Source organism: Grampus griseus (assembly GCF_964374135.1).
Source record: "Grampus griseus genome assembly, chromosome: 16".
In the NCBI taxonomy this organism is placed as follows: Eukaryota; Metazoa; Chordata; class Mammalia; order Artiodactyla; family Delphinidae; genus Grampus; species Grampus griseus.
This window is the reverse complement of record NC_139010.1, coordinates 28,620,722-28,639,215: the sequence shown is the minus strand read 5'-3', so window position 1 is coordinate 28,639,215 and position 18,494 is coordinate 28,620,722. Positions and strand designations below refer to the sequence as shown.

Sequence of the window (18,494 nt, the reverse complement as noted above, 5' to 3'; positions counted from 1 at the left end):
CAGGACCTGAAACACTATGTATTCCAACTGAAACGTCTTAAATTGAGACTTCAGGTTATAGAAAACTAGTGATTCTAGGTGCATTCAGCATGAAAGTTTAGAATTCTCTACCTTGAATTTACCTGCAATGTAGAATAGTCCAAGTTGAATTATTAATGCTGGTATGAAATCAAGCTTAATTTAAAAGATGAATATACGGGCCTCCCTCGTGGTGCAGTGGTTAAGAATCCGCCTGCCAATGCAAGGGACATGGGTTCAAGCCCTGGTCCGGGAAGATCCCACATGCTGTGGAGCAACTAAGCCTGTGAGCCACGACTACTGAGCCTGCACTCTAGAGCCCTCAAGCCACAACTACTGAGCCCGTGTGCTCAGAGCCCATGCTCCACAAGAGAAGCCACTGCAATGAGAAGCCCGCGTACCACAAAAAAACTAGAGAAAGACCCAACGCAGCCAGAAATAAATAAATAAATAATTTTTTAAAGCTTTTTAAAAAAATTTTATTTATTTTATTTTATGACATATGGTTTATGTCAGTGTTAATATACTCACACTTCCCCCCCCCACCTGCATTTACTTTTTAAATTTAAAGCTTACTCTATTATCAAATATTGCTTTAAATAACAAACTTTTTTTCGATAGAGAGAAATCGCATGTAGCTATAATGGGGAGTCATTGTACACACATACACAAAATACCAACTTACCACTACTGCCACAATCTGCACAGGAGAGGAGTTCTTCTGGTTTCTTTTCACGATTAGATTCTTTTGTCCCCAGACAGAAGCTGCATATTGGAATGGGATCGGCACGGGGCTACGAAAAAAATTAAAATGAAAAAACACTGTTAGTTTTCCATTTCAAAATTTAAAACAAAACATTAAAATCAAAAGCTTCTTACATATTTCTTTACCAAAGAAAAACTACTGAAATAAGGTATTCATATCAACATTTTCTGCTAATAAAAAACCCCTCGAATTATTTGACACTAAAGTATTGCCAGAATAATGCATTTATGTGTAATGTATAAGAGTCAGAAGTAATTTTCATTAACCCAATGAAATCTAAAACCTTTATATATTACACTACCTTCCTGAAATAAACATTAAGAATTCATTTGAAGTCTCAATTGTTCCCGTAATCTATATGCCTACTATAAATTGATTCACCTATTCAGTATTACAGTCTATGAGTATCTTCTAGTCAGACCAGATTGTTTAATTAAACTTTATCAAATGTTTTAGTACAGGTTACTATTATGCATCAATTAAATATTTGACATAAAATACTGGTATGTTAAAAGGTGACATAGTAACAGCATTAGAACTAAGCAAGAACTTTAAAATTCTATGGGATCACTTGAGATGATCAAAAGACCATTAACAAGACCTTTCTGGCACCAAGGTCTTCAAAAGTAAACCACACCATGCCACACAAAGGAGACAAACTCTCAATCTCTGACATTCCCACTTTCAATAAAAGAAAGAACAAAACATTTGTCTAACCCCCAGCACCCCTTTAACTCTCACTATGGAAATTGCTTCTAACAATGTATAAATCTGCATACATTTTAGTGCCTCCATTGTTATTTATGAGTACCAGCAACACTAGTATTCCCATCCAAATGAAGAGTTGACTGTGTCTACAGATCTGGTCACATTATTTTGAACAGCCAAACTGTATGAAAACTAAAATTTTATTTCATATTCCAAGCTTCACACATGTTGTCTGCTAGCCATCTGAATGTAACTATAATGTATTTATATTTGAATCTCATGAATCAAAAATTTAGGGCAAGAAAGCTTAGTATAATCACAAATTTTTTTAATGTAAATTAAAAACAAGATTTTGCTAGGCCTAACTTTCTAAATATACATCAGTGTAAAATAAACCTCATTTGTTCAGCCACTCTGTTCCAAACGCCTGATACATTGCCTGATGCACAGCAGGCACTCAAAATGTATTTGCTAACTATATAAAAATATATTTGAATATAAATGAAAGAAACATATGCTAGTTTAAAAACACTTATCTCTAAAATAATATTTCAAATGGTAATAATGATTCCAACAAACGTTCAATGTGACATGTCATCAAAAACCAGAATTCACCTTATGACCAAGCATTTGCAAAATTGTTCGTTATGACTGTTAATTTCATCTTACAATATAAGTGTTCATTATCTTGCCCTATTTTTCGGTTTAATTTGTTCTTTTAATATGCACAGGTTTCACTTTCTGAGGTAACTATGCAAATGCGTTTTTGTAGCCCCAGTTAAAAAGCAGAGTATAAAACACTGTATTAGAAAAACCAAAAAAGACAAGCTACAACAAACTGGTCACTGACTCCTGCCACCATTTTTTAAATGCCAGATAATCAGCACTGCATAATTATGGATCCATAGTTATTACTCACAACTGTTCAACTGCAGCACCTTGGGAACACTTTTGTTCCTTTAAATAGCAATTAAAAGAACAATCTGGTTTTCAAGTGACAACATTCCCCTGATAGATTCTAGCTAAAACCCAGTCCTTATACTAATGGGATTGCTGCTTTCATTTGATATAACAATGCTCAAGCCATTGCTGCCATCCTTGCACTGATAAATAATTTACAAAATGTCACATATCATTCATGCAGTGAAACCAATCCAAATCTGCAATCCCATTTTTCCTTCCCAGATGAATTTTTAGCTGTAAGAAAGACACGGCCATCAGCCAGCATTCATGCTCATTTTTCGTTTTTAACTAAAGGTAACACAAAGGACAAAGGTTGCTAGTAGTTCATGGCCAGAAAGACCGATGTCCCACACTCTGCTCAATAATAGAAAGCATAGATGATATCACTTCACGCCACACTCAAGCAAGCCCCACCATGCTGATGTATGCTCACAACCATTTATTTTAGGGATAACTGTCTCACAATACTCTATAAAACCACTACATTATACAGAAATGTCTGCCCTGCTGAATTATTGATAATTCAAAGCACTTTTTGCTAACCTCAGTATAGTCGAGTCTAATTAACTTTAAAAAGCTGTCACTTGTATGAAATGAAACTTTTACAGTAATGCACGTAAATGGGTCACAGAATTATTATGATTCACTATTCTCGATCAGACTACACATAAACTGTTTCAAAAAATAATCCCTGGTAATAGATTAAAATGGATTGCAGTCAGAAAGAGGTCTGAATCAATGGCAACTCAATTCTATATAAATCCACTACTGACAAATCATATTTAAGAGGTCTGAAAATGGAACCAAACATCTCCCAGTTCTGAATTCCTTTCTTTGAAATTTCACACCACCACCTAACCTGTTGATCACATTTTCTTATCAACATGCCTGAATACTTCAGTCTGATCTTGAGAACGAACACTCACGGACAGGTTTAAACTCTGCAAACTGCTCGGGAAGCATTTCTTCCTCACCTCCCATGTGATGGTCCTGGGGCAGCTACTAGGCTAGAGGTCACTCATACACTAGCTCATTTAATCATCTTAACAATCCTGCCAGGAATGTATATTATTATGCCCATTATAGGAAAGAAATTGAGGCTCCGAGAAGTGAGGTAACTTTTCTAAAGTTGCAGACGTTCAAGTGTGGAGCTGGGATTCAAACACAAGTGTGTCTTCTTCGGTAAAGCCCATTTCTCACCTTTACTACCTCCCCTCCTTATCTCTCCTCAAGAAAAACCAATGTTTAAAAATTATTATCCATCAGCAGTAATAACTCTAATGTGCTCATAATCTCTGCCATCCAATTTCTCCCATGACCAATGGCATACGTTTTGTAAACTATTAAAAAAGCAACCTTTAATATGCTATAGATTATTTATTGATTACAATGGGGAAATGGTACCTTTACAATGGAAAAGTCTGGTAGACAAACCCTTAACTGAGCAATCGAACCTATCAGCCATTATGGGACAAACTGACATGAGATGCCTCCCAAGCATGGCGCTGAAGGACTCAGCACTGCCTATGCAGTGTTCTTACCGGAAACATTTAGCCTCAATCTAATCATAAGGAGACAATCAGGCAAATCCAAATTTAGGGACATGCTGGCCTGGACTCTTCAAAAACTGTTGATGCCATGTAAGACCCAAAAAAGAGCAGAACCAATTTAGGCGATTAAAGTGGTGGGAAAACCAAATACAATTTGCAATCTTTGCTTGGATTTCGAATTTTTAAAAAATAACTCACGGCTGTAAAGAACACTATTTGGATAATTAGGGTAACATGCACTAAATAGCAGACAACACATAAACTAGACTGTGATTACATAAGAATTGTCTTAGGAGTTATGTGCTGAAATATTTTGGAGTAAAGTGTCATGATGTCTGTAACTTGAGCTCAAATGATGCAAGGGGAAAAATCTATGTGTATTACTAGTGTATGTGTGTGCAGAGAGGAAGAGAGAAAGCAAATGTGGCAAATGTTAACGGCTGGTGAATCTATATAAAGGTACTTGGATGTTCATGACATTATCCGTTCAATTGTCTAATTATTTGTTTCAATGTTTACAAGTTTCCAAGCAAAAAGCTGGGGGCACTTTCAAAAAAAAGATACAGAATGAGTTATTATATAGTTGGATTACAACATTTCTAAAGTAAAGTATCTCAATCCAATTACTGCTTCACAGGAAATACAGAGGACAGAGGAACATGTCAATCTACACAGCAGAGGGATGCAAGTACCAAAACTCTTGAAGACAAATGACCCAGTTTCTTCAACAAGTAAATTAAAAGGGTGAAAGAATGAGTGAGGGAGACAGAAACAGATATGGAAGAAGAACCAATAGATTAAGAGATTTAAAAGGCTTATCAGCCAATTACAACATATAGTCCTTATCTTGATTATGATTCGAATAAACTGTAAAACAAAACAAAATGACCTACTGAAGCAACTTGGGGCTGGTTGGCTGGGAAGAGACTGTTGGGAGGGGACAAGCAGGGTGTCTTCATCCAGGGGTAGGGGTTAGATTTGTTCTCCATGCCTCCATGCCCCAATGAGTCATCTTAGACTCCAACTTTCCAACAGAGCTGTCCAGCAACGAAATGAATTTTTTTCTTGCTTCTTTATTTTACTTTTTACACTGGTAAAATGTGTGTGTGTACGTGTGTATGTATGTGTATGTATGTGTGTGTATATATATATAACATAAAATTCACCATGTTAATCATTTTTAAGTACACAGTTCAGTGGCGTTAAGTATGTTCACAATGTTGTACAACCACCATTGATCTCCAGAACTTTTTCATCTTCCCAAACTGATACTCTGTCCCCATTAAATACTAACTTCCCATTCCCCCAGGCCCCAGGCAACCGCCCTTCTGCTTTCTGTCTCCATGAGTTTGAGTAACCTAGGTACCTCATAAGTGAACTCACACAGTCTTTGTAATCAGAAGCCATGGAGATACTGCATGGACCCTATCAGGATGGCGAGGATGCCACGGTGGACAAAGGAGCCTCCCGCGAGTTGGGATCTGGGACCTTTTCAAAGGTCCTTTCCAGATCAAATAGTTTAATGGTTCCATGGCTGGATAATTTCTAAGGCCCTTCCCAACTCAGCTCTAATTTTTCATTGCTTCTATTATACTTTTTTTAAAAGAGATTTTAAAAGTCTTCAGGACACTTGATATCAAAATAAGACAGCCTTTTCTGAGGAAACATTCTTAAATCCAAGACAACACATCTTTGATAAGTTTTATATTTACATACGGTTACTTTTATTTCTACCCTGAAGGAAAAAAAGATGCTTGTTAGTCTTGTTAGTCTGAGAAACTGGAAAAAAAAGGAACGGAGGGAGGGAGGGAGGGAGGAAGGGAGGAAGTTCATGCACAGATCAGAGCCATGGGCATCCAGGCTCACATCCTCTTCCTGACAAAGACACCAAAACGGGTTTTGCCTCCACGGTCTCCAGTCACAATGATCAGAGACACAGCCCTCTCTTTCCATAATCCCTTAAGGATTCTTCTGGAGTCATCTACAAAATTTCCTGAATCTACTTATAAAACATACCATTTTAGTAATTCCAAGTGTTGGAAACAATTCAGCATTTTTCATTCATATATTCACACTTGTATCATGGAAAGACCTGAATTTAAATTCTGTTCTCTGAGCCTTGGGTTCCCTCTTTTGTGAAAGGGCACAATAGCGTCCACCTTGTCTTGCTCCAGGGTTGCTAAAGTTCCCATGTGAGTGAGTGTGTGAAGCACTTTTGTAAACTATAAGGTTCTATTCAAACATTGTTAACAATTATTGCAAAATTCATTCTGGCTATAAAAACAAACAGGGCAAACAAACAACTTCAAGTCCTTAATAAACATCAGTGCAAATAATTTGTTCTGGAGTTTAGAATTACTCTATAAAAGATGGATGTTGTGAGCCCCCATGAAAAGTATTCATCTTAGAGGATTTTTTTGTTTTTTGTTTTTAATGGATTAATCAGGGAGTACAGGAACAGCGTAGAAAATGCTCAACTGAGAGTCAAGAGGCCTGTAACTAATTTAATAAAAGGAAAGCTTCAAAGGAAAAGAAAAGAAAAAAATGTCAAAGGAAGAAAAGCACAAACAACTATAAAATCTTAAACTAATAATACCACAAAAGCAAACAAAGATGAATATAAGTCCTGTACACCCCAGTATCAAACAGTTCATCTTTAGAGAATGTTCTCTACACTTTAGCTCAGACAACTCAATTCAATAACTCCACAACAAGCTGTATGGAAGGGCTGTTTTAAGACTCTGCTGTATTTATCTCTTTAATTTATACCCTCTTATCGTCTCACACTGAAATTTGAAGTCGAGGTACTACTTTACTTTACCAAAATGCTTTTCTCAAGTGTCTCACTTGTGCCGAACACAAACCCTGTGAAATAGGCTTGGTGGCTCTTTCTGTCTCCGTGTCACAGGTAAGTTAAATGCCTCCCTATGGTCACAAAGCTATTAAGACAGAGGGAGCCCAGCCTGCTGACTCTAAGCTCTTAGCTGTTTCGCTTCCCATGGCTGCTCCCTCATTTCCTTTGGAGCTGGATTCACGTTATCACCTATCAGAAAGGCTATCCCTGACCACTCTCTCTAAAACAGCACTCCACCAGCACCTCTGGATCCTCCATGCCTTGCTTTATTTTTCTGCATAGCACTCATCACTATCTGACATATGATGTATCATTCATCTATTTTGTTTCACTTACTAAACATTAAGAGAGCAGAGATTAGTTGTTGTAGCTCCAGTCTCAAAGTACATTCATGGAATAAATGAATGAACAAATAACAGACTGCTTTCAGGTTTGGAACTGGCTCCTCCGGTTCAACAGGTCCCAAAATACTGACTACTGTTCTTTATTTTAATGTATATTTTTAATGACTACAATATGAAGCAACCATGGCAAGGTGGGTCCCATCACTATCTAATCTGAATGCTTTTTTCCTACTCTGACCATTTATAATGAATGGCACTTCTGTTTGTACATAATTGTACTTCCATGGGTCTAATCTGACAAGATAGAACCAAAATTTTAAAATCAGCTGGGAGGAAAATTGCCTCACCACTCCCACAAGTATTAACTATTGGGACTCACTCACTAATAGCCACTATAGGTTGTATGCAAGATAGCTTTGGGGCCACGCCCAGCTGCCAGTACCTAACTGTGACCACCGTCCCCTTTGCCTCTCAAGAAATAACACAATAAAAATTTAAAAAAAGAAATCAAGAAAGATGAATACACTGCAGTGAGAGTAACAAAATTATAAAAAAGCATCTATCTGTTCAATCTATTTAACAAATATTTTATAAACTTTGGTGTTTTATTATTGGTAATGAATTATTTTCCAGACTGTACAACAGATAGCACTGGGACAACAGAGGTTGAAACTGTTCATGTTGTTTTAGGTAACACACTTTTTTTTTTTTTAGCCACCTCAGCACTATACTTGACACTTATCTAATAAAGAGCTAGACTTCATTTCTTGCCACTTAACCCACTTATTCAACTGATATATGTCTGAACAGATGAAGCCCACTCCTAATTAGGATATGGATCATGCACACTCAGGATTTTCCTTTACAGCAATCTGCTTAAGCTGTGGTCTTGGGAAATAAACTAACTCTAAAAGTAGAGTATATTCCTGTGATAATCTAAACCATTTTGTATTTTAAGAGCATTGTCTTGTCCCCGTCAGCATGTGCTGTAACAGTGGTCAGTGCAGCCATCCCTCTGCAAGGTTTGGTGAGCAGCAGGCCCTCACAGCAGTCCCGGGGCTACTTCAGATCCTTCAGGCACAACAGAACTCTGTTCACAGCATGTCCACTGCCATTTTCTCTACACTCATGTACCCTTTTGCTTTATTCTAAGGCAATTCTTGCACTTCTGTCATGAATCTTGACCTGAATAGATGCCTAGATAATTTCTTCTGGAAGATAATTGGAGATATACTTATTACAAGACTTTTCATAGCAACAATTTTACCCTAATTTTCCTCTGGCCATATAGGTTTTATTGTATCACCTCCCCTGCTCATTATACTTCTCTGTGGGTGATTGGTTCTGTGAGGGAGCACTATATCATCCTCACTGGCTCTAAATTGAGTTTCTGTTATTACTCAGGGCAAAAGGATTTATTATTGCTAATGTATGGAGACTGCTGTATTTTACCTCCTTGTCACAGTCAAGGGAGTTTTCTGTATTTTAAGAGTGATAACGAGTAAATTAAATCTAATAAAAATATTTAAAAGCATCCCTACACATATCCATAAATACATCACTTCTTTTTTAAGGAATCACTTAGAAACAAAACCAATATCAATGACCACATACGGATAAATTCCCACAATCAAAGGCTGATTCAGAAGTATAAAATTATAAAAAGCTTAGCCACAGAGGAATAAGAAGAGGAGAGAAGGGAAGACTTTCTAAGAACATCAGTCACAATAGTTATCACATGTGTGGAGCTAACTGAAATGCTCACACTGTATCCTGTTGTCTAGAACTTGTTCTAATTAGGCAGGTGTGCCATTTATAAGAGTGCTGATTAAGGAAAGGGATTCTATTGGAAGGAAACAAATCTAATCCTGCACACTGCATTTAACAATAGCATCTCATTTGTTCTTTTTTTGGGGGGGGTGGTGGTAAATAAATGAGGCCTACAAGTTGGTGGGAGGGGGGAGAAGGTAGGACAATGAAACAACTGCCTTCCCCAGGGTCTTTAATTTCTTATCTGGGCAGAGACTTGGCTTTGAAGATTTCGTCTGAAAGTCTCTCCTACACCCCTACCATTAGAAACTGCAGATATTGCATTTATCTTCTTAAGAGGGATCAAAGTCTGATTCAACACCGCTGGAAATTCAACACATGGTTATAGGAAGTCAGCTTAGGATTTACAAACTATTCTCTTCAGCAAGTATGTCATAATATTAGCAATATAATATAAACGCTACCCTATATTTTGAAAAATGGAATTTTAAAATCAATTCATATTCAAGTATCACAAATCTTTAATAGTTTCTCTTTTTTTAAAAATTTTTTTTGCGGTACGCGGGCCTCTCACTGTTGTGGCCTCTCCCATTGTGGAGCACAGGCTCCTGACGCGCAGGCTCAGCGGCTCACGGGCCCAGCCGCTCCGCGGCATTGTGGGATCTTCCCAGACCAGGGCACGAACCCATGTCCCCTGCAACGGCAGGCGGACTCTCAACCACTGCGCCACCAGGGAAGCCCTAGACTTCTTTTTTAAGAGCAATTTTAAGTTCACAGGAAAACTGAGCGGAAGGTACAGAAATTTCCCACATGCCCCCCGCCCCCACAGGTGCACAGCCTCCCTCATTAACAACATTCCCCCACCAGACTCATACATTTGTTACAACTGATGACCCTACACTGACACATCATTATCACCCAAAGTCCATCCAAAGATTACATTAGGGTTCCCTCTTTGTGTTGTACATTCTATGGGTTTGGACAAATTTATGATGACATGTATCTACCACTGTAGTATCATACAGAGTATTTTACTGCCCCCAAAAACCCTTGCGCTCTGCCTATTCGTCTCTCCCTCCCTCCTCTAATCCGTTAACCGCTAATTTTTTTTTACTGTATCCATAGTTTTGCTCTTTCCAGAGTGTCATATATTAGTTGGAATCATACAGTGGCTTGCTCAGTTGCCCCAAGGCATCCGTTTTAATCTAGATGGTGCCTACATACAACTCCACCTAGGCAAGATGTGAACATAAACATTCTCATTACCAGTTCAACCAAGAGAAACCTGAATTAACTGCTCAGAGACACAGGCAACTGAATTGATTGTAATTAGATACAAACAGGGAAGTAGAATGAAAAGATGAGGCATAGGTAGATGGATATTAACAAGCTAGAAAAGTCACATGGTAGTCACTTTCTCAATAAGATTACCATCACCACCACCATCCCCTCCAACAATGTCCTGTCTTCACAGAGATTTACATGGTAGTTGAGATGCTAGGCACTATTCAACAAGTTACTAATATTTACTCAGCACCCAAGTATGCCAATAGAATACAACTGGTACTCCAAGCGCTTGTCCTCACAGAACCAATAAAAGTAGTGTGATTCCATTATCACACTTAATTTGCGATTGCCCGGTGGGCACATTAAACCCACTGGTGGGTAGAATTTCCATGCCCCTGGCTTTTCTGCTTTTGTTTTCTTCACTTTCAGAGTACCTTTGACCCCTTCAATTACAGTAGTCCTAAGACGTAGGAAAGGAGGATGGTAATTACTACCTGAATGTCAAGAGCTCTGACCTTGTTTTTTGGACTCTGCCTTAAACCTCTTTGTGGTGGAAGTTCTAGATCCACTAATGCTTTAGGCCAGGCACCAACCCAGCACTTACAGGTATATTATCAGTGAAAGTCTGCTCTCTGGTCCTTTAGCATCACTGCAAGCTATGTAGGGAGGGCACAAAACATAAACCCCTCCCCTGTCAATGCAAACTACAGCAAGGCCAGGAAGAGAAACACCAGAGTGACAGGCTTTACCCCAGGGCAAGGATTTTTAAGCTTCCCTAGAACTTCAAGAGTCTACAGAAACCTACTAAAGGGTATACAGTAGGTTGAAAAAAGCTCTTTATTTTTGTGAAATCAATTTTTTTTTGCATATTTTAAGTCAAAGCTTAGTACACTATGAGCTCTTTGAAGGAGATCCTTGTTTGCTTTATCTTAGCAAGAACTATACACACTGTAGCTATTTGATAAATATTTGTTGAATATATAAATGTAACATTATTTCTCATACATGGTTCTTTCTCATCATTTTCTAAATTACATTCTTATTTTAGTATATAAATGGTAAATAGAGAAATAATAATAAAACAGCGCATTATATGAAGAAAAATAAACACTTTAAATGTTTGTCCATTTAGAACCTTCATATCACATCCACCCACTTACATTTTTTAAACTGTAAGATACACGTAACATAAAATGTACCATTTTAACTGTTTTTAAATGTATGGTTCAATGTAAAGTATATTCGCAACATTGTACAACTAAGTTCAGATATATTTTTATATACAATGATACAGTTCAGAGAGTTCTGAAAACACCCCTTCACTCATGTAACCCATATTGCTATCAAGATATAGAGCATTCCATAACCCCAGAAAGTTCTCTCCTGTTCCTTCCCAGTCAACCACTTCCCACTCTCCTTCCCAAGCAACCACTATTCTTTTTTTTTTTTTGCGGTACGCGGGCCTCTCACTGTTTTGGCCTCTCCCGTTGCGGAGCACAGGCTCCAGACGCGCAGGCTCAGCGGCCATGGCTCATGGGCCCAGCCGCTCCGCGACATGTGGGATCCTCCCAGACCAGGGCACGAACCCGTGTCCCCTGCATTGGCAGGCAGATTTTTAACCACTGCGCCACCAGGGAAGCCCCCTCAACCACTATTCTTTTTTTTTTTTTTTTTTTGCTGTACGCAGGCCTCTCACCATTGTGGCCTCTGCCATTGCGGAGCACAGGCTCCGGACACGCAGGCCCAGCGGCCATGGCTCACGGGCCCAGCCGCTCCGCGGCACGTGGGATCTTCCCAGACCGGGGTACGAACCCGTGTCCCCTGCATCAGCAGGCGGACTCCCAACCACTGCGCCACCAGGGAAGCCCTCAACCACTATTCTTGATTTCTACCTCCACAGTTTGGATTGGCCTGTTCTAAAACTTCATATGAATGGAAGCAGACACTGAGTTCTTTTGTGTAGGGTTTCTTTTACTAACCGTATTATCATATTCATTCATACCGTCGCATATATCAGCAATTCATTTCTTTTTATTACCGAGTAGTATTTTATTGTAAAATATACAAAAATTTATTTATTTTCTCTATAGTTGATCAACATTTAAGTCTTCTTCAGTTTAGAGCTAAAATGAATAAAACTGTTCTGAACATTCTTGTTTAAGTATTTTTGTTAGGTGTTTTCATCTCTTTTGAGTAAATACCTAGGAGTGGAAATGCAGGGTCATAAGGTAGGCAGATGGTTAATTTTATTATTAGAAACCTCTAGTTTGAATAATTAAGAAAAATGCTAATTAGCAATACCAGGAAGTAAGCAGGGGATACTACTACAAATCTTGAAGATATTAAAATGATGGGAAATATTATGAACAGCTTTATGCCAATAAATTAGACAACTTAGTAAAATGGACTTCGCTGATAGACTAAACCAACAAAACTAACACCAGAAGAAATAGAAAATGTGAATAACTTTAAATCCATTAAAGAAAATGATTCATAACTTAAAACCTCCACACAACAGACCCCAGCTTTGCTGGTGAATTCTTTCAAAGATTAAGAAGACTACAATACCAATCTTTTTTTTTTTTTTCGGATACCAATCTTAAATGATCAACTTCAAAAAACAAAAGAATAAATATTTCCCTGCTCATTTTATGAGGCCAGCATAATTCTGATATCAAAATCGGATAAAAGCATTACAAAAAAAGTAAGTTAAAAGAACAACCAATATCCCACATGAACATAAACCCTCATCTGTTTTTCTTCTTCTTAAATCTTACTTAAAAAAAAAACTTTACTGAGGTGCAATTTACAATAATAATATGTACCCTTTTAAAGTTTGGACAAATATACATATCCGCATAATTATCACAACAATTAAACAGAACCCTCAAAAAGTTCCCTCAAGCCCTTTTGCAGTTCCATTTCCTTTTGCAGACCGGGCAACTATTGATCGGCTTTCTATCATTACAGATTATTTTGCCTGCTCTAGAATTTCACATATGAAATCACACAGTATGTACTCTTTTGTGACTTCCTTATGCTTAGCATGTTTGTGAGATTCATCCATGGTGTTGCATGTATGAACAGTTTATTCTTTTTTTTTTTTTTTTTTTTTTTTGCGGTACGCGGGCCTCTCACCGCTGCGGCCTCCCCCGTCGCGGAGCACAGGCTCCGGACGCGCAGGCGCAGCGGCCACGGCCCACAGGCCCACGGGCCCAGCTGCTCCGCGGCATGCGGGATCCTCCCGGTCCGGGGCACGAACCCACGTCCCCTGCATCGGCAGGTGGACTCCCAACCACTGAGCCACGAGGGAAGCCCAGTTTATTCTTTTTAATGCTACATAGTATCTCATTATATCAATATACCTAAATTCATTTATCCATGCACCTGCTGATGGACATCTGTGCTATTTACAGTTTTCAGCTGTATGAATAAAGCTAATACGAACATTTGTGTTAAAGTCTTTTTGTATACATGTTTTCATTTCTCTTTGGTAAATACCTAGGAGTGGAATTGCTGGGTCATATGTTAAGTATATGTTTAACTTTATAAGAAACTGTCAGAGTGGGGACTTCCCTGGTGGCACAATGGTTAAGAATTCGCCTGCCATTGCAGGGGACACAGGTTTGATCCCTGGTGTGGGAGGATCCCACGAGCCGCAGAGCAACTAAGCCCGCGTGCCACAACTGCTGAGCCTGCGCTCTAGAGCTCAGGAGCCACAACAGCTGAGCCTGTGTGCCACAACTACTGAAGCCCACACGCCTAGAGCCAGTGCTCCACAACAGGAGAGGCCACCATAATGAGAAGCACATGCAACGCAACGAAGACCCAACGCAGCCAAACATAAATTAAAAAAAAAATAAATTCATTAAAAAGAAAAAGAAACTGTCAGAGTGGTTTCTAAAGTGATTATACCATTTAACACTCCTGGTTGCACTTGGTTTTGCCAGTCTTTTTAATTTTAACCGTTCTAGAAAATGTGTAGGAATATCTCATATATCCTTGATGGCTAGTGACGTTGCCTGTTTTCATGTGCTCAGTGGCCATTCATATATCTTCTTTTGTACAGTTTCTGTTAGACTCTTCTGCCTGTCATCATGGTCTAATGCAATACATTGCCAAACCCTCTTCCAATGAAAAACCTTTGGCCCCAGCTATTGAAAATGCTACCAGCAGGCAGTTTTCAGTTGTCACTCCCTTCAGGGATTGCTTCAGTTGTAGAGTCATGTCACCCAAGGACATGCCCCTTCCATCAGTGGCCCATATACAAGTGGTAGAGGTTCTCATCTCTGAGTGATACAGAAATATAAAGGCTTGGTCATCTTGGCCCAACTCTTGTACCAACTCTGTCCCAACTCCGAAGGACCAATGTAGTTCTAGAGCTACATATAAAGTCAGCCAAGGCTGTTATTGAGCTGCATCACTGCTCAACCCCTTCCTCTGCCCAATAATGCTTCATTGCCATTCCTTCCACAAGAGTTGATACTAAGTAAGGGCTTCCCTTAGTAAATACTCCACCATAAAACTTTATCTCAGTGCCTGCTTCCTAATGAACACAAACTATAACACCTATTTTTTAAATTGGGTTGCTTGTCTTACTGAGTTGCAAGACCTTCATATATATATATGTTCTAGCTACAAGTCCTTTGTATACATACATACATAACATATAAAATATATGTACTGTGGGACATCTCTGGTGGCCCAGTGGTTGAGAATCCGCCTGCCAATGCAGGGAACACTGGTTCGATCTCTGGTCTGGGAAGATCCCACATGTCGCGGAGCAACTAAGCCGGTGTGCCGCAACTACTGAGCCTGTGCTCTAGAGCCTGCGAGCCACAACTACTGAGCCCATGTGCCACAACTACTGAAGCCCGTGCGCCTAGAGCCCATGCTCCACAATGAGAGAAGCCACCGCAGTGAGAAGCCTGCACCACAAAGAAGAGTAGCCCCTGTTAGCTGCAACAAGAGGAAGCCCGTGCGCAGCAACAAAGACCCAACACAGCCAAAAATAAATAAATGTATTAAAAAAATATATATATGTACTGTGCATATTTTCTCTCATTCTGTGGCTTGTCTCTTCATTTTCCTAATAATTTCTTTTGAGAAACACCAGTTTTTAATTTTTATGAGGTCCCATTTACTTATTTTTCTACTTTTTATGTCCAATCTAAGAAATCTTTGTGTATTCCAAAGTTGCAAAGGCTTTATCCTATATTTTCTTTTAGTTTCCTGGTTTTAGTTTATAAATTAAGTTCATGATGCATTTTTAGTTAATTTTTATGTACGGAATGAGGTAAGGGTCAAGATTCACTTTTTTTCCATATGCATATCCAGTTATTCCAGGACAATTAGCTGAGATTTTCTTCTTCCCATTGAATTAGTCCTTCAACTTTGGTCTTCCTTTTCAAAATTTGTTTTAGCTATTCTAGATCCTTTGTATTACCATATCAATTTTTTTAATCAGTTTGTCAATTTCTAGAACAAAGCCTGTTGGGATCTTTATTGTGACTGTATTGACTGTATAGATCAGTTTGGGGAGTGTTGACTTGGTAACATTATTGAGTCTTCCAACCCATGAAATGTACATTTCTCCATTTACTTAGGTCTTCTTTACTTTCTTTCAGTAACAGTTATAGTTTTCAGGGTACATATTTTGCTAAATTCATCCCTATATATTTCATACTGTTTGATGCTATTGTAAATGGTATTCAATTTCTGAATGTTCGCTGCTACTATAGAAAATACAATTGTGTTACCTCCTTCTTTCTGAAAGAATTTATCTAACAGTTGTATTTGTTAAATGTTTGAGACTTCACCATTAAAGTTGTGTGTTGTCTGAGCCTAGAGTTTTCTTTGTACCACAGTTTTAAATTTTGAACTCAATTTCTTCAGTAGATATAGAGCTACTCAGAATTTCTATTTTGAATGTATGTGAGCTGTGGTGATCTGGACATTCAAGGAATTTTCCCATTTCATCTAAACTGCCCAATTTATTGGCATAAAATTGCCCATAATATTCCCTTATTATTCTTTTTATGTCTTCAGTGATATCCTCGCTCCCATGCCTATTACTGGTAATTTGTGTTTTCCCTTTATTTTTTCATTGGCCTACCTAGAGATTTCTGAATTTTATTGATGTTTTCAAAGAATCAGCTTTTGATTTCCCCTATTTACTTTCGATGTTCTTTATATGAGGAAAAATGTTGATTCTTATGCGGAAACCTGATTTGTTATTATCACTATCATTATCATTTTTATTCTAATACAACAGCTAGAGCCATGTGGTTATTCAAAATGCCATTCCCTTTTCTTTGGCTGTAGAGCAGAGGGTCCACGCATTCTACTCCGGTGCCACATCAACTCCTGGGAGGCTGGAGCAGGGAGGAGGTAACAGCTGGTGCCTTAGTGTTAGAGGAACCGTACCGAGAACTGCTCTCTAGACAGTGGTTCTTAAACAGGTATGAACATTAGGATGTACACGCCTAAGCAACATGCATGGATTTTGATTAAATAGGTCTGCAGCTGACTTAGGCATCTTGATTTTTTTAAAAGCTTCGAGGAGATTCTGGTGGTACCCCAGGTTGAGAATCACAGCTCTGAATGATTAGGACATCAGGCAGTTTATGCTCAGAAGAGTCTGAGAAGCACAAGAGTAAATACAGAGCTGAGAGGCTACTGAGAATTTGTTGCCTACTCCTAAAAACTGTAGGTCTGAGGGCCCCAGAGACATAATAAGTTTATGTCACATGAACATGCTTTAAAGGTAGGGGGAAATATACACATGCATCTAAAACATGGCTTAAATTTCTTCAATACGAGGGCTATTTTGTTGATTTTTAAAGTTACGTTTGTGTGTGTGTTTTAATTCAAATAGCACAAAGATATACAGAATGGAAAATAGGTTTCCCTCCTATGGTTAATCCCTGGACACGCAAATTCCCTCTCAAAAGGTTCACTGAGACACTTCCATCTCAAAAAAAATTAAAAGTTGAGGTGTACTAAACCAGTTTTATTCTAATAGATATTGAGGTTAATACCATTCTTTTGCTTCTACGGAAATGTACACATGTGCATTTGCATGTGCAAATACACCTGCAGAATAAATGCCTAGCTGTGAGATTGCTGGGTCACAGAACATAGGCATTTTTAACTGCATGAGGTTGTGTCACTCTATACTCCTAACACGTTTTATCAAATTTTTTCCTTGCCAATTTAACAGTTGGAAACCATACCATATTTTAACTTAAATTTGTTTTTCAAATTAACTTTTAAAAACTGGATTCAAAGGTCATATTTTAAGTAAAAAAACTAGTAATTTTCTTTATCCCCTAGTATGTGATAATACAAATAAAGCTGTGCCTCCACAACCATCCATAGTTCAAGGTTAATCAAAGACCAGTGTTCTTATACGTCCTCACAACCTCTACATTGGAGTAAACAAACCAAACAAAGTGGAAGCACTAGCCAAGGGACAGGGAGGAAAGTAAATGAAACTCTACTCTCCTATCCACTGATCTTTTAGGATCAGTACATTAAGAACATCATCTTCGCATCAAAAAGCTAAATGAAGCATGATTATAAGAGGACTGCACTATGTACGTGTGTGTTTAAGAAAATAAGGGGTGCATACTAATTTTTGAGACCGAGTTAAAAGGAAACTTTGCAAGGTAAGTTTGACAGATCACTGGAACTTACAGAGCCACAGAAATTTGCTAGCAGCCCATAAAATTTCAGTACTTCTTTACACAGTCCGTGTTACAACAAAGAACAATCTGAAATCAGTGAGCACAGACCCACCTATAGAATTACAGTAACAGTACTGTCAGGCATGGTTTTTCTTCCTCCCTCCTTCCTTTTATCTTCCCTTCTTTCTAATTAACTGCCTGTCTGTTTTGAGGGCCTGGCTCACGTGATACTGCTTGGTGGTCCACTGCTGGTAGTCATCTCTAAGTTATTCAGATGATTTTGAGGATAGGGGAGGGGCCAGGAAATGATAGAGATAAATACTTCTCAAACTTTAATATACAAACAAAACACCTGGAGATCTTGTTAAAATGCAGGTTCTGGTTCAGTAATGCTGGAATGGGGCCAGAGATTCTGCATTTCTAAGAAGCTCCCCCATGATACTAACGCTGATCTGTGGTCCACACCTTTGAGCAATCAGAATATAGATACTTTTAAAAAGTAACCCCCAGGGCTTCCCTGGTGGCGCAGTGGTTGAGAGTCCGCCT

General features: G+C 38.5%; 1 protein-coding gene across 4 annotated transcripts in view; it reads right to left on the bottom strand.

The window, feature by feature from the left end:
• The window catches only part of KAT6B (lysine acetyltransferase 6B), a 226,720-nt gene that overhangs the window by 64,532 nt on the left and 143,694 nt on the right, over nucleotides 1–18,494 (bottom strand). For all 4 annotated transcript variants that reach the window (XM_082673136.1, XM_082673134.1, XM_082673137.1 and 1 more), the window contains one exon: nucleotides 704–812. In XM_082673136.1, coding sequence (XP_082529262.1) covers nucleotides 704–812 — 109 coding nt within the window. The remainder of the gene's footprint in view (nucleotides 1–703; nucleotides 813–18,494) is intronic.